At 34.7% G+C, this 17,714-nt stretch overlaps 1 protein-coding gene across 2 annotated transcripts in view; it reads left to right on the forward strand.

Moving 5' to 3' along the window:
* LOC145303511 (beta-secretase 1-like) overlaps positions 1–17,714 on the forward strand; it is a 163,658-nt gene that overhangs the window by 113,628 nt on the left and 32,316 nt on the right. For both annotated transcript variants that reach the window (XM_080144945.1, XM_080144944.1), the window contains exons 3-5: positions 2,091–2,179; positions 7,117–7,333; positions 14,258–14,392. In XM_080144945.1, coding sequence (XP_080001071.1) covers positions 2,091–2,179; positions 7,117–7,333; positions 14,258–14,392 — 441 coding nt within the window. The remainder of the gene's footprint in view (positions 1–2,090; positions 2,180–7,116; positions 7,334–14,257; positions 14,393–17,714) is intronic.

Raw genomic sequence — 17,714 nt, forward strand, 5'->3', positions numbered from 1 at the left:
GATCCCATCTAACCAAGTATTATCTCCTCCTTAGGAGGAGGACAGTGTGGCATGTTTGTTTATCATACTATCCTCCCAGAGATTACCATCTCCTTTTCTTTGGATGGTTGAATCCTTCCAAGCTTTACCTCCTCGTTTGAGGGTTAGTGTAGTATCTTTTTATTTGTCGTGATACATTCCACCTAGACATTGCATCCTCTTTTTTGGGGGCAGGGAGGTGAAGAAGGTATAATAGTGTGTGTTCATTACTCATGATGTCATCCTTCCAGGATTAACTTCTTTTTGGTGGTTGTCATGATAACATCGTTCTGGATATTAACTCCTCCTTTGAGGTGGGGGGTTAGTTTATCATATCATCCTCTGTCATTACCCATTCTTTTGAGAGATACTTTATGTTCGTTCATTCTTATATTATCTTCTCACGTTAGCAAAACATATACGACTAGAGGGAGCATGTATTTGCTAATCTAGATATATAAAGCAGTATATGTATGTATGTCTGTCTGTGTAAATATTTAGTCAATAAACTCTTAAACTATTGATCATATATAACACTGAAATTAACAGGAAATAGTACTCATTTGCCAAATCTGGTTTATAACGAGTAAAATCTTTGTTTGGATGGATGAATAATGTGTACAGAAATATGTTGGCAAATTGAAATGCAAACTGTTCATTTCAACTTGCCAACATATTTTTTTTTACTTCTTTCTGTGCATGCCCAAATTTAATTCATTTCTTAAAGTCGTTTAATATTAAATCTTTCTTACCTATCTCTTGATAGCTACATCGATATGAGATGCAGCTGGGGCGCTAAATGTTTTTGTTTCGATTCTAGCACCCAAGTCTTTTTTTTTTTTTTTAATTTTTGATATCACTACTATATATTAGGTACAATATTATATTCAACAATGTATTGGCTCTGTAATAAATACAAAATCTACATGAATTAAAATATATTTAAGCATATTTTACGACCTGGCAAAGGCCCCGATCCCACCCTGCTAGTCATTTATAAAATTCAATCCTTTCAGCAATTCAACTTTGTTTGATGCAAGTAAACTTCAGCCTGTGCATGACTTTTTATTTTGGCATTGTTCAGCGATAAGCACACCTATATACATCATGCAAAATTATCTATATAGATTTATAAGCACACCTATATACATCATGCAAAATTATCAACACAGCATACATGCCTTCTTTCTGGTGCTGTCCTGATTTGGGCTGAGATGGCCCCTTTTCAGTTCAGGAATAGTCTGGGGACCTTATCTTTGAGCTAACACACACAAATAAAAATTTGGGGCAGTTATGGCTTGGTTAGGGTGGAGTGCTTTAAGGATCACCACTGCTGAGGAGACGTTTACTAAAGCATCCCCTGCACATCATTGAACACAAATAAAACTTGGTGAAAAAGCCTGAAATTAGCTGAAGTTTAATTTTACCAAATATGGTTGGATTGTAATAAAGGAATATGAATGGTATTCATGATTTCATGGTGGCAATTTTTTTTTTTTTTTGGGGGGGGGGAACCAGTATTTAAAAATGATGATAATAAAAATATTTTGATCTGTAACAGAGCGCGTATGGGTGCATGTGAAAGAATCAGTAGCAGCCGAATGATGGCTGACTAGTGAAGATATTAGCAGCAGCAGCACTTAAAGCACGTATGCAAATTAGCAAGTGGGTGCGAGCTTGTATAACAAGAAAAGGAGAAAAAATACACCACATGCTCAAGGTGAGAAGCAAGTTGAGTACTGGGCAAGATGGGCGAGTAAAAGCCGAGGGCAAGAAAGCACTGGCAGCGACAGAGGCTTTTAAAACACTCACATGCGTGAGTGAAAAAACTTTGGAAATGAAATGCGTTGTTTTGGATTTTTATTTCTTTTTTTTTTTTTTTATTTGTTTGTTCTTTTGCGACAGTACCAGACAATGTGTGGGTCCAAGAGGTTTGAACTGTAATGACATAATTTAAAAGTAACTGCTTCATTACATATCTACAAGTTTATGTGCATTTATGAATGAAAGCAGATCACATTTTTTTTTTTTTTTTAAATTACAAAAAAAAAAATATCTTTTTGTTTTTCCAGTTAAATGTACTTGTTGACACTGGAAGCAGTAACTTCGCCATTGCTGCAGCTCCAAACAATCTTATCACAGTTTATTTTCACCGGAAGTTGTAAGTTCATACAACATTTATTGTTATGCTCTTTGAACATTATGTATTTATTTACTTATTAAGACTATAAGTCTTGCTAACATGAAAAAAAAGAAATTAGCAAGAAAAGAGTTGCATATCGTGTCCAAAAATCAGCTCAATCCAAATTCAAATAAAATTGATGAGTGTATTTTTTACAGCCATTGAGAGAAACTACAAAATATTTCCAGCAAAAAACAAAGAATCTGTTAAAAATTTGGTGCCAAATCTTGGGAGCCGATTCTAAGACTGCTGTAAAATATTCTGTAGTCTCCTAACAATTTATTAGCAATACGCATGAAAAAATTGAAATGGCTTACAATATTTCAATATATATATATATATATATATACAAGAGCTTGATAGGCTAAGAAAGAATCTTTTTACATTTTTTAAATCCAATTAAGATTAAGGAAGTTATGACTATTTTTGTGCCTCATACGTTTGGATATTTTTCCCTATTTAAGACCATATGCGTTTTGTCACATTTTTTTACACTACTTTTTCAGTAAAAATGTCATATCTTTGTTAAAACAAAAGATTAAGCAATAAAATATACCATATAAGTGTATTTTTGTACTAGGAATTAGAATATGCGACTGAAAATCTCCAGAAATTAATGATTTCCAAATAATCTGCAGTAAATGCACATAAATATGCTGCAATTCCTTAAAAATGCCATGTATCCATTAGAAGAAAAAAAGTTAAACAACTCAAAGCTGAATTGTAATACATTATATGTACAAATAACTGAAATCGAAATCTAGGACTGTTTAAAAATGAATATATTGCAATATTCCTTTAGTATTATTGTAGATTAATACTTTCCGTTCTTTGTAGGCAATTACATGTGAACACGTTGAAAAACTTTAATGAAATATAAACAAATATTATTTTAGAATTTAATGTAAAATGATTTTGAGCAATTCTATCGTTTTTAGGACAGTAACTATTTTTTTTTCTGTAGGAGATAAATCCTACGCACTTTTTTTTTTTTTTTTTATAAAGACGATTATGTGTGGTTTAAGAGGGTCTTTGTGCAATTATAGGAGGGTAGGCAGGTTGCCACTCTGATTTTGGGTTAATGATAGAGCTAAGGGAAATTATGTGTGAACACCCTGAAGACTGGATAGAAATAAAATAAAACCAATTTTAGAATTTAGAGTGGAGGTTGGTTTCACATAAATTTAATGTAAAATAATTCACCATTTTGAGATCATTCTAGCGTTTTAGGACAGTTGACCAATTTATTTTTATGGGAGATAAATCTTGCACTTTTCTTTAAGGAAGGATCTGTTTATTTTATTTTTATTTTTTATTTTGTTTTATTTATTTATTTTTTTTTTTTAGATGCATATAAGTAGCTTACTGAGTAATTTTGTTTGGTGGGGAGCTTGCCACTCGGACAGCAGTATTGTTAGGGCTAAAGGTTTGAGGAGGAGGAGGAGGCTTGCCACTCATATCTAGGGTTAGAGGTAGGATAAAGGAGTTTTTTTTTTTTTTTTCAAGAGAACGTTTGACACCCATATTTACGGTTAGTGGTTCATAATTGTTAGCTTTTGAAAATGTTATGCTTTAGATTTTGAACATCAAATTACTTTTAAACATGTAAACTTATGTAAATGAGGAGTGTGAAACTTTGCAAGAATTACGACAAACAGACGAAAATAAATTTTATTTAAATCAAGTGACGTCACTAAAAAAAAACGTGATGTTTGGAAACATATGTATTTTTTGCCCATTTATTTAAATATCAAAAAACACTTTTTGCTAAAGCTGAAAATTCGTTTCTAAATTTTGGTTTTTATTTTCAACTAGCAGGGGTGCCCGGCGTTGCTCGGGTGTTTGGAGGTGTATGCTGTGCAAAAAAACAAAAAAAATGGTTAATTTTTTAAAATTTGACCCCTATTATGACCCCTTAAAATTTATAGTTTCGGGCTCAAATCACATTATTAAGTTAGATCCAGGTTCAAGGAACCTATATCTAAAATTTCAAGTGTCTAGACCCAAAATTGTCGGAGGAGTTTGGTAGAGTTCTTAAAGGTCAAATCGTTGAAATTTGACCCCTTAACAGCCAAATTTCTGGCTGACACCCGTCACATCGATTTTCCCAAATCTCAGTACCCGGTATTTCAAATTTCGAGTCTATAGACTAAAAATTGACAGAGTTATTGCGTAGGGAAATGTACACAGACAGACAGACAGACACGTTCACTTTTATAGATATATAGATTACACTTCTTGTCTGAGTGATACATTATTCCTTTAAACTCTCCAGTTTAAGATGAGTTTTAATTCTCTATCTGGACTTCAGGCCAAGATCACAGTGTAGTATTCTGATGCTACACTTCGCCTTGTCTGTCCTCTGTCAGTGGAGGAGAAATCCTTCATAACTGAGATAATTAGTTTTGTTCCAATCCAGATTACCCTTTTTTAGGAAGTTGGATTTTCCTCACATTAAAAACCGACCTTGTGTCTAACTCTGCCCATGTGGAGAGGCAAGTAAGTAGGAACTTCACTAGAGACTGAGCACGCACCCCCTACAAATATTTAAATGTTGATTTTTGCATTTTTTTTTTTTTAATAATTGGATGGCAATCAAATTGGATGGCAAAATGGGCAATCGACAATTCCCCCACTAACCAACAATCACGAGGTTGTCTCCTCAGCAACCAACAAGGATAACATGCTTGCCAGTCGGTTTGCCTCAAACTCCACACTGGACCCTTCCAACAATCCCCTACCTGACTTTCCTATGGAGACAGATGCCATGCTAGATGATCTGAAAATCACCCCTGCTCAGGTGCATGCTATCATAAAAAACCTTGACACTTCAAAAGCATGTGGACCCGATCTCATCCCAGCTGTGCTATTAAAAAAAGTGCTCAGCCGAAGTAGCTCCAGTTCTCTCCAAACTCTACAACAAATGCCTTAATGAAGCTTGCTTTCCGGGCTGTTGGAAAACTGCTTCTGTTGTACCAGTATTCAAGAATTCTGGCGAAAGGACTGACCCATCAAATTATCGCCCCATTAGCCTCCTCCCACTTTTTGCCAAAATATTTGAGACCTTAATTAACCATACTTTAGTCCATCACGTTACAGATGCTAAACTTCTGACTGACAAACAATATGGATTTAGACAAGCCCGTTCCACAGCAGGCATCCCAACTGTAATCTCTGAACGTATATACAATTCACTGGACAAAGCGGGGGAGGGCAGAGCGGTAGCTCTAGATATATCTAAGGCTTTTGACAGGGTATGGCATGAGGGTCTCCTCAGGAAAATTAGATCATACGGTATCACTGGTAGAATACTTAACATAATTAAATCCTTCTTAGATAAGAGAAAAATCCAGGTTGTCCTCGACGGTCGTACATCTAAACAATATGATATAAATGCGGGAGTGCCCCAGGGTTCTATGTTGGACCTCTATTGCTCCTGATATTCATAAATGACCTCCCTGACAAAATTGCCTCTGAGATGGGTATATATGCTGATGATACTACACTCTATGGCAGGCACAACAGGAAGACGAATGAACACATTTCTAAAGAAATGGCAGAAACACTAGAGGAAGACCTCCAATCTGTGGTGGAATGGGGACAAAAGTGGTTGATCGCATTCAATGCTGCCAAAACTAAACTAGTTTCATTCAATAATTACAAGAAACCCTCTCTACCACCTATAGCAATGGCCAACGACTCTTTATCTGAGAGTACATCTTTCAAACTCCTTGGCCTAACGTTCACAGGAAACATGAGTTGGAACAATTACATTGAAGGCATTGCCAGGGCCGCTGCAAGAAAGGTGGGCTCTCTCTAGCATGCTAGACAATTACTAACACCCGAAAGTATCCTGTACCTCTATAAGGCCACCATTCGCCCATGTATGGAGTATTGCTGTCACATCTGGGCTGGTGCATCTGCTACTAGTCTCTCGTTCCTTGACAAGGTTCAAAAGAGAGTCGCAAACCTGATAGGCCCTGAACTGTCATCTAAGCTTCAGCCTCTGTCTCATTGACGAAATGTTGCATCCCTCTGCCTTTTCTACAAGTATTTTAGTGGTGAATGCTCTGACGAACTGGAATCACTTGTGCCCCCACAACGTGAGAACTCTCGACAAATCCGACAGGCTGCTAAATCCCACCCCAACACTGTAGAGATCCCTAGATGTAAAAGATCTTTTTCCTCCAATAGTTTCTTCCCCAGAACCGCTAGACTCTGGAATTCCATTCCAGGTCCCTGCTTCCCCAACAGTACTGACGTGCAGAAGTTCAAGTGTAACGTGAACCGACATCTTGCTGCCCAAATCCCTACATAGTACCCCAGTAGTTGTTTCCCCTGATAGTAACCCCTTACACCAAAGTGGCAATTTGCCTTGTTTGGGGTGAAAATGTAATAAAAAAAATAAAAATAAAAGTTTAGTGTCTATTCGACTATAATCCGTTGAAAAAAATTGTAAAAAGATGAAAAAAATATTAATCATTTTTTTTTCTAAATTTCGACATATATCATTTGGATTAATCACATTTCAGATGATGTAAACTCTAATCTTTAGGTGCATCTCTTTGTGTGAAACTGAGGAACTTGTACAGAATTTCAAACTAAATCCATTATTATTGTTCCGATAATTCAAGTTATCAGTCTTCCGTTCCAAAATTTTAAAACATAATTAAAAAATTTTCTTTCAGTTTTGTTAACAAATGCTTAGCAAATTACACTATTTTACCCGTAAATAATCAGAAAGAAGTGTTTCATTCTTAATTTTCAATTATTTTAATATTTAAAAAAATTCTTATTTTATTTCTGCATTTCAAAACTTGTTGATTCCACATGAATCACTTAACAAAGTTTAGTTTCTTTAACCGATCTTTTAGGTTCTTTTTAAAGTTTCTCTTTTCTGAATTTGTTGCTTTCAGATCCTCCACTTACGAATCTCGAGGTACGACTGTTGAGGTACCGTACACTCAAGGCAAGTGGAAAGGAATTCTTGGTTCAGATATTGTCACATTAACTGATGCTGGCAACATAACTGTCCGTGCTGACTTAGCTTGTATCACAGAATCCAGCAATTTCTTTATTAATGGTTCGAATTGGCAGGGAATTCTGGGACTTGCATATGCAGATATTGCACGAGTAAGTATTTAAAAATTCATAATCTACCTACATAACTCATAAACTGTCTTTGTTTGATGTAAGCATCATCATCATCTTCAGCATCATCTTCATTTTATCTTTATCTTCATCATCTTAATCATCATCTTTGTCTTCATCTTCATCATCTTGGTCTTTTTCATTTTGTCTTCTCCGTCTTCATCTTTATCTTCGACTTCATCTTTATCTTCTTCTTCATTTTTGTCATCATATTCGTCTTCATCTTCGTCTTTATTTTTGTCTTCATCTTTATCTTTGACATTTTTGCCTTCTTCACCGTCTTCTTTATCGTTGTGATCTTCGTCTTCATCATCAACATCTTCATCTTACACATCTTCGTCTTCGTCGTTATCTTTATCTCTTTCTTTGTCTTCATCTTTTTCTTTGTCTTCATCTTTTTCTTTGTTGTCTTTGTCGTCTCCTTTATCTTTGTCGTCTCCTTTGTCTTTGTCGTCTCCTTTGTAGTCTTTGTTCTTGTCGTCTTTTTTTTTTTTACACAGGCATCACCACATAATCAAGGCCAAGATGCCATTCGAGGATAAGGGTTAAAGAGTGTACAGTAGAAATTGGACAATATACTTATCATTAGTAATGGAAATTCGATAAATTTGTTTACTTATATGGAACGGCTCATCAAGAACTTGTTTACGTTAGACTTGAAGACAATCATATTATAGTCAGCTGGAAAGCAGGAAAACGGAAGACAATTCCACAGGCGTGCAGTTCTAAGAAAGAAGCTTTGTTCATGGAATCTACGTTTAGGTTTAGGTACAAATAAAAAGTGGGGAGAATTATTGATAGTGTTTTTTTCAGATAGACGAGTGTTTCTTGGGAAAGTTTGGCGAGGGGGGACCATAGACTGAAGCTCAGTCAAACACTTTCCATGAAAATAACGATACATCAGAGACTGAGCGATCACCTGAATTCTTAAATACAGGGCATACTGATGAGATTTTCCAGGGTGATGGGAAGCTATTCTCCTTAAGACAATGTTTAAACAGTTTTGTAAGTATGGGCGCTAGTTCTGGTTGAAGTTTTTTGAGTACTATAATTGGAATACCGTCAGGGCTGGTTGCTTTACTGGAATGAAGGTTTTTGATTAGCTTGGCAACATCACGTACAGATATATGTATATCACATAGCGTGTTTTCTGATACAGGAGGAAATATTGGGGGTTGGCGGCCTTGGTCGCAAAGGATAGAATTAGCTGCAAAGTTCTTGGCAAATAGTTTGGCTTTGTCTGATGCTGACGAGATTACCTCAGGTCCATTGATGATAGTTGGGATAGAGCACACACTTCTGTTCAGGATTCTGTTTGCTATTTGCCAAAACTGGTGGGAACCAAGCCGCTGCTCAGCTACTTTGGACTTGATGGACTGAGCATATAACTCTCTTGCGTTCTTTATTACTTTCTTACAATTGTTGCTGGCATTCCTGAAAGCAGCTTTAGTTTCCATACATCTATTACATTGGAAGCAGTGGAAAAAGTGATTTCTGTGCGCAATGGCAGCAGCACATTCTGGAGAGAACCATGGCTGGCTGTTATTTTTTTGCTGGAACTTTTTCGAGGGTATGAAACGGTATATACCTTTCAATTAAATATTCCGTCAGGTCTGATACTATAGAGGACACATCCTTTTTAAACATGGAACGCAGAGGTAGATCCGATATAAATGTATGGAAGCTATCCCAGTCAGCATTAGTGTATCGATATACTGTACGATGAAGAGGTACGTCTGGGGACTTATTACATTTCATTTTTATCTTAATTGATACAACAGAGTGGTTGGAAGATCCAAGAGGAGACAGAACAGAAATTGAACATAGTTCAGAGCAAGTTGTGAGAAAAAGGTCCAGTACACTCGCATACTGGCCATCATTGTCGGGCACACGGGTGGGTTCGTGAACAATCTGTGCGAGGTCATAAGCAATGGAGAAATCATGACAGAACCTCCCCTCATCATCGGTTTTGTTTGAGTGGGTCAACCGTTCCACATTGTGAACATTGAAGTCTCCACATACGTGAATGTTAGCTGAAGGATAAACAGATAGGACTTGGTCAATTTTCTCAGTTATGCTGTTGTGGGGGCGATAGAGTAAATATAAAATGCAGTAGTGTGAGCAAGTGCAACCCGGAAGCATATATAGGGTAAGTTAGGATCTTCTCTGGAGATGTCCCTACCACATGGAAAGCCATCTTTAACATAGGCATATATTTTATGCCCATGGCGATCTTGGGGGTCAGATTTAGAAGTTAAGTTAGAGTATCCTTAAATTACGAACTCTTCTAGGGAAATAGCCTGTCCAATGCCAGTTTCGCTTGAAAATAAAAGGTCTGGTTTAGTCTCCTGCAATTGGGTTTCAACCTCTGGAAGGTTAGAATGTAGACCCCTTATGTTGAAGAAGGAGACATGGTAGTAGGGGTCTACGTTGTAAGTTGGAGAATCGGGTTTAATCGTGTTGTCTTCTTTGTCTTTGTTGTCGTCTTTGTCTTTGTCGTCTTTGTCTTTGTTGTCTTCGTCTTTGTCTTCTTTGTCTTCTGCATCTTCTTTGTCTTCTTCATCGTTTTCATCTTCAAATTCTTATATAAACAAATTAAAAAAACAAAGGTCAGGCAATGCACTAGTATGCAATCACCTAGAGATGGTGTTTCTATAAAAGTCTTCATCACTAGATAAGCATCAGGAAGAGCATCCAACCTATAAAAATCTTACCTATATTAAGGAAATATTTTCTGAATAAACACCTTGTATTTATAAAAGACAAATTTGACGAATGTTGGAAGATGCTTTTGTGTAAAATCAACATAGGAAAATACTGTATTTGATGACATAACGATCTACAAACATATTAGACTCATCCTATTTCAGTAGGACTACATAATTATCATCTTTGGTTTTACATCCGATTTAAATGCTAACATGCATTGGTCAGCTTTAAAAGATTGACTTCCAAACCAACCTATCTCTGGTCAGGTCTTTATTTATTCTCCTTTCTCTCAAGTCCATCCTTATCACTTCCTTCCATGTTTTTCTTAGTCTTCCCCTGCCAACTGACCCTTCTACCTCAACTGTTCTACACATATTAATCCAATGACTCTATCCATTCTTTCAACATGGACGTACCATCAAACTCTGCTCTTCTGCACACTTCTCCCTATAACTGTTCAAATGTAATCTTTTTCTGAGGTCATCAGATTTAAACGTCTTTAAAATTCACATTGCACAAGCATTATATCATATAGTAATCTGAAGAATCCAAATAATTCAAAGATGGCATTACATTGGTTAGCTTATTTCTTCACTTGTTCAAAGATTGCATTCTTAGTTGAAAATTTCCTAATTGTGAAGCGAGTATTGTATCTTTTAACAAGTTAATGTCATATCAGTTCTGCTGTCCTAAGACTGTCCTTTCAAAAATTACCTTGTCTTTTTAGGATGTGGGGGGGGGGGGAATATCTCAGATATATTTTCCTTTAGGGGAAGGGATAATTTTTTTTTTTTTTTTTTTTTTTCTCACGTTCACCCCTAACAAGGCATATCGCCACTTGAATGTAAGGGATTACTATTTGGGAGTATGCCTAGAAAAGATTAACAAGATGTTGGTTTATGTTACATTTAAACTTCTGCATATCCATATGTCAGGTAGCAGGAAGGAATTCCAAAGTCTAGCTGTTCGAGGAAAGAAACTTTTAAAGTAGAAAGATGCTTTTGTGTAAAATCAATATAGGAAAATACTGCAATTGATGACATAACGATCTACAAACATATTAGACTCATCCATTTCAGTGGGACCACATAATCATTTTTGGTCTAACATCCGATGAGTATTGAAAATCGAAAAAGTCCGATCTTAAGAATAGTCTCTTCTCTAAAGATTAAACGGGAGTATTTTACGTTACACGGCCCAAGGGAGATAATTCTCAGCAAATCATTTCTTCTAAAAAAAAAACCCAGTTATTGTCATCTGGAGATATAGCTCAATGGTAGAGTATTCAATGACAGTCAAGTCTGGGTGTACTTTACTATTTTATTTTAATTTTTTTCTTATTAATAAATTCAGTTTATGATAAAAGATGAAGTACCAATTAAAATCGCTGCAAATCATCGTTTGCATATTTTAAAACTAAACATTAATCAGAAGTGACTTTTCCAGGGTATTCATCGTCAAGCCCAAATATCAGCTGATGTGATACTGTAAGATGGAATTTGATGAACGATATTATTATTATTATTATTATTATTTTTTAATCTTTTTTTTGCGAATTTGTCCACCAGGCAAATTATTCCTTGTAATATTCAATAGAGGATTGATTCTATAATAATACATATACAATCTGGATAAATTAAAATATCATGTTTAAGCATATTGTACGACCGGGCAATGGCAAGTGTCCATCTAGTGTGTGTGTTATATTTTTAAAACGGTCATCTACGGACACACGTGTTTCGGGGCCCTACCACTCTTCAGCGTAGCTTGACTGTTACTAGGAATACAGACCTTATATATTACAGTCTGATGTCTAATCTATTATGCTATGAAACCATAGACAATTTTATTGTTTGTTTTTTATCGCTTATATATTATGTAGATTTCTTTTTTTTAAATGATAATACGGTTAATTTAGTGTCTTCTTGGAGATCTTTTTCTTAGAAAATTACCCTCATTTTTATTTGGATGTAAACAAATATTTTTATTTATTTTTTTAAAACCGTAATCTATGGACATGCATGTTTTGGGACCCTACCACTCTTCAATAGTCAGGCTACACTGAAGAGGGGTAGAGCCCGAAACATGATTACTGTTTTAAAAAAAATTAAAAAAATATTTGTTTACGTCCAAATAAAAATAAGGCCGATTTTCTAAGAAAAAGACCTCCAAGGTGGAGATGCTAAGTTAACTGTATTATTATTAAAAAAAAAAACATTGACAACAAATCTACATTATATGCTGGGCGCATAACCTGTTAAGTTTTGAAACATTGTGTTGAACAAAGATGGCGGCATAGTTCAGATTAGTAACCAAGATGGCGGCGTAGTTCAGATCAGTAACCAAGATGGTGGCCAAGAATTAAATGCGGTCCGCGACGTAGTGAACGGCAAACTGATTGAATCCAAAATTCAACAATTTTTATAATAATTTTGGGACGTTTTCATTGGTTGTTTAGCACAGCCGTTGGTTATAAAAATGATTGGCAAATCCATTCGTCTCATATCCCCATTAGGAGTCAAAAACATTTTACATCTACATTAGTAATTTGTAAACGTTCAAAAATATGTGATGACTTTTCATTTCAAAGGGAGACTACTCTTTCTACCTTGCATGCTGTATGAAATTGTGATATTTTTGTCCCTGATCTTATATCCTCTTTTGCAATCCCTTTCTATTTTTTTCATTTTATTATATTCTTTTACTAGCAGTGCAGCCCAGCTTTGCTTGGGCCTTATGTGCTGGTTATAGCTTTATGTGCATATATATATATATATATATATATATAATAAAAAATTTGTACTCATGTTACAGGTTCAGGTTACCTACATCTAAAACTCATTTGTACTCATGTTACATGTTCAGGTTACCTACATCTAAAATTTAAAGTGGTTAGACCCAAAATTGGCGGAGTAGTTTGACAGTTTTCAAAGGTCAAATCGTTGAACTTTGACCACTTGACAGCCAAATTTCTGGCTGAAAACCGATTTAAAGATTTTCCCAAATCTCAATACCCTTTATGTCAAATATTGAGTCTGTAGATTAAAAATTGACAGAGTAGTTTACTAGGGAAATGTACACATACACACAAGCAATTTCACTTTTATAGATATAAGATTAATTCACTATTAACCTCCAACCCAAAAATTTGCTATTAATTTACTATTACTCTCAACACCAAGCTTATTTACTACTTGCATTTCTGTCCGGTTTGCTCGGGTCCTTTGTACTGTTCATAACTTGCCCTACGTGTGAATACACTTCATGTAAAATTTCAATGTTTAGACCAAAAATTGGATGAGTAATTTTAGTAGAGACCGCAAAGGTAAATTTTAACTTTGACACCAATTTTGATACCTTAACATTTATTATTTTGGTTTCAAAAAAAAAAATGTTTGACCCATGTCCAAGTTACTTACATCTAAAATTTCAAGTGTTTAGACCCAAAATTGGCAGAGGAGTTTGGTAGAATCTGTAAAGGTCAACTCTTTCAACTTTGACCTTTTGGCAGCCAAATTTTTGCCCCAAAACTTATTAAAATGCTTGCTGCATGTCTGAATACCCGTTATGTAAAATTTCAAATGTTTAGACTAAAAATTGGCTGAGTAGTTTGCTAGAGAACGCAAAGGTCAATTCTTTTGAACTTTGACCTCTTGGACAGCTCAAATTTTCGACCCAAACCGATTAAAAAGCTTGCTCTATCTCTGAATACCTTTTTATGCAAAATTTCAACTGTTTAGACCCAAAATTGATGGAGGAGTTTGTTATAGTTTTCAAAGGTCAAATTGTTGAACTTTGACCCCTTAACAGCCAAACTTCTGGGCGAAAACTGATGAATAAGACTTTTCCAAATCTCAATACCCCTTATGTCAAATTTCGAGTCTGTAGACCAAAAATTGACAATAATTTTGTAGGGAAATAGTTTTTCAAAAAAAAATCAAACCAGCATTCAAATATGGCTCGTAAAAAATATAATCAGTTTATAACTTAAAATATTGCAGCATTAAGAATTTTTTAAATTCTGTTTATAACATATAATCAATTCTTATAATACTGCAATATGTTAAGTTTTAAATTTATATTTTTTACTAGAATATCTTGTCCTTATCTTTTCCAGTTTTAACAACTTGTCCTTTACTTTTCCATGTTTAAGCTTAACCATATTACTTTTCTATTTTGCCTCTCTTCTTTTTACAGCCAGACAGTTCTGTACAGCCCTATTTTGATACAGTAGTACAAGACACTGGAATACCAAACATGTTCTCCATGCAATTGTGTGGTACAAGTTCTCCATCAACGTCAGATGATAGTTACCAAACGGGTGGAACACTTGTAAGTAATTTAACTTCCTTTTTCATCTATTTCTTTTATTCCAAATATTTGCTTGTATAATTTGATGTTTTATTTATTTTATATATTATTTATCTCCTGCTTGATTAGGTACAAGGTCAAATATTGTCTTGAGAAGCCAACGCGCTCAGATAAGCATACTTTTACTTGCATAAAAAGATTGAGCCGTCCCATTTTCATTCTCCAGTAGGGGCAACTCAGGCGATTTACAATAAACTGCTTCTCAGAGAAAGTAAAGTCTCGTGTAACAGAGCTGCTGATGTGTATTTAGCAACAGCAAAAGCAGCAACTGTATGACACATATGCAAATGACCTTGCCAGTGTGCAAGTTGATGTCAGATTGGAATAAGAGAAGGAAAAGAAAAGTGGAGAAAAAAACACACCATACTATGTGAGGACTAGCAAGCCGTGTCAGAGACTTTTAAAACCAGATGCAATGTATATTATTTAATTGGAATTCATTATTGAGATTAGTATAATTTATTTATTGCGAACTATTATTCTCATCTAAAAAAGATGAGAATAATAGTCCGCAATAAATAAATTCATTAAGATGCTACGTGTTGTTTAGAAAGTACCATTAATAAATGTCTTTTATTTAAACTAGAAAAAAAAGTGAGTTGAATTTTTTTTTTGTTCCTTTGCAACTATCTATGCATGCAATGTGTTGGGTCAGAGTGTCAACATATAACAACAACATTACACTGAAAGTGGACCTAAAACTGAACAGCAACAAAACCATTATCCTATCTCATGCTGTATCCGATGGGTCAAATCTTTAAGGTTTTTTTAAATCACCATTTTCATCTAAGTGTTTCCCTATTAAAAGTTCATAATAAATCAGACATGGAGTATACTTTTTAATTAAAAAAAAAAAAAAAACACGGGGAGGGGTCTATTTATTTATTTATTTTTTTATTTATTTTTTTTTATAACCCCCCCCCCCCCCGACAAAAAGAGGGTAGATCTGTAAATTCACCCTTGTCCATTTGTTCGTCTGCATTTTTCTCAATAACTACGCCTTGGAATTTTTTGAAATTTTGCACAAACATTAAACATGATATGAGTAAAAAAAGTAACAGAATGGATTTTCCGAGAGAACTCCGGTTACCCCCCCCCCCCCTCCTCACAGGGGTGCCTTTCAGGTTAAAATGACTAAAATTGACACTTTGTGCTTATTAAAAAAAATTGATGTCTTGGATTTTTATAAAACTTTCTGAAAAGTTGTAACTAATTTCTATATAATTTTGTTTGTCTATACTTCACGATAACTCTTGAGTGTGCCCGTGGAACTATTTTACTATATTCATCCAAAATTTTCTGTGTATGTCTATTTAGCAGTTTTGCATGGTGCTGAACTCAAGTTTAAATATGTTAAGGCCTTGGGGGGAGGCAAATGATGGACTTGGTCATTTCTTTTTTTGCATGCTGCATAACTAAAAATTTACATATGTTAAGGCCTAAAACTTCACCGTTTGTTCATTTTCACTTTGATTTGACGTCCCCTGGGGACTTTTGGGGCTAAGGGGGGGGGGCAAATGCTGAACTTTTTTGCCTTGTTCACTGTGCACTCACAGGGGACCATGCATGCTTCACTTATTTTGCATCAATTTTGTTTTCAAATAAAAACCATGATTGTCGGTTTCATTCCAGTTGGAGAGAAAAATTAAATATTAAAAAATTTTTTTTTTTTACCTTTTTGCTAGCACTTTATTTTTTTAATTCAATACTTGTTCTTAAGAGATGAATTGCTTAAAGTACTTAGGTTCAGTCATCACCCCGACTGGAGAAGGGAATGCAGATATTAATAGGCGCATTGCTAGCACCCACCTTGTCTTCTGTCACCTTCTTTCCCATTTGTGGTTCAAACAGGAAATCAAGCTAGCCACAAAGGTCAGTCTACCAAGCACTCGTCTGCACCATTCTCCTCTACGGTTTTGACTTCTGGCCTGAGAGCTGCTAATTTTTGCAGACTGAAGGTTTTTAATCATTTCTGTCCGTCTCACATCCTCATGTGCCTTGGCAAAACCTCTTGCCAAATGCAGTGGTCCAAATGTGGCACCATGTCACCATCCTCCGGCAGGTTCTTTTCACAAGATGCCTTTGCTGGGCTGGTCACATCTTCCACTGTCAACAAGATTTCATTAGAGAAGTCATCAATCCGGTTCCTCGTGAGAACTGGTAGATGTGATGTGGCTGCCAGCTTAAAACATAGCTTAGAACAGTTAGGCAAGATACTGAACCAATTCTGGGTGCGGCAATCTATGGTATTCGCCATTGGAACTGTGATTGGCTGTTGATAGTGTCAGCGTTGGCGATGGATCGCCGAGCTTGGTTAGCTTTCATGCGAGATGTGGTGAATTCATTAGAAAGAGCCAACTTCACCAATCAGGGTGAATGCTGCCTAAAAAAAATTTTTTATTGAAAAAAAAATTTGCTATCACCTAAAATAAAACAAAATTTGCTAAATCCCATTTAAAAAGTTAAATTTTCTATGTAAGACAACTTTACAGTGATTCTGAAATCAATGTCTTTCCATTTTATTCTTTTGTTAATAGTTAAAAAATGAATTATTTTTTTGACTTTTTAAAATTTGAAAATAATTTTGAAAGCCTTTATATTATTTTTGGCTAAACAAATACTCATGTATCAAAAGATTGAAACTCTTGGAAACTGTTTGCATCCATTAATTTTATAAATATAAATTAAAACATTACCTTAACTAAATTAGTTGTAGATTTATACTTATAATTAATACCATATTGTAATAATTAAATTTAAGTTACAATACATTAAAAAAAAAACAAAAAAAAAAAAACAAGACTTCCAGGTATGAATAACTAGTTGAATGTAAAGAAAAGATAATGCGTGAAAATTATTCAAATCTAATAACAATCTTATATGATGAGGCACACAAAAATAAATATAATATCTATTATATGATTCATTGTTATGTATCTTTGGGTGGATCTCTTCGTTTTAACTATCTTAATTCAAACTTTAAGTTTAAAAGTGAAAAAAAATAACTATACTAAGATTTAAACATTAGTAGGGGGTTCCCCAATTGTAAAATACACTTAAATATATTTTAATTGATGCAGATTTCATATTTATTATTACATAACGAATTCTCTATTGAATATTATGCGTGTGTGTATATATATCTATATATATAAAAATGTAACTCTTGGTTCGTTCGTAATTAATTGTCTAAATAACTAAATAAATGATTCGACATTTTGGTATGATATGTATATTGTACTCATGCATGTTTCTATATATCTCTTTTTAATTATAACATTAT

The sequence above is a fragment of the Euprymna scolopes genome, chromosome 19 (genome assembly GCF_053919585.1).
Source record: "Euprymna scolopes isolate OS-2025 chromosome 19, ASM5391958v1, whole genome shotgun sequence".
Taxonomy (NCBI): domain Eukaryota; kingdom Metazoa; phylum Mollusca; class Cephalopoda; order Sepiida; family Sepiolidae; genus Euprymna; species Euprymna scolopes.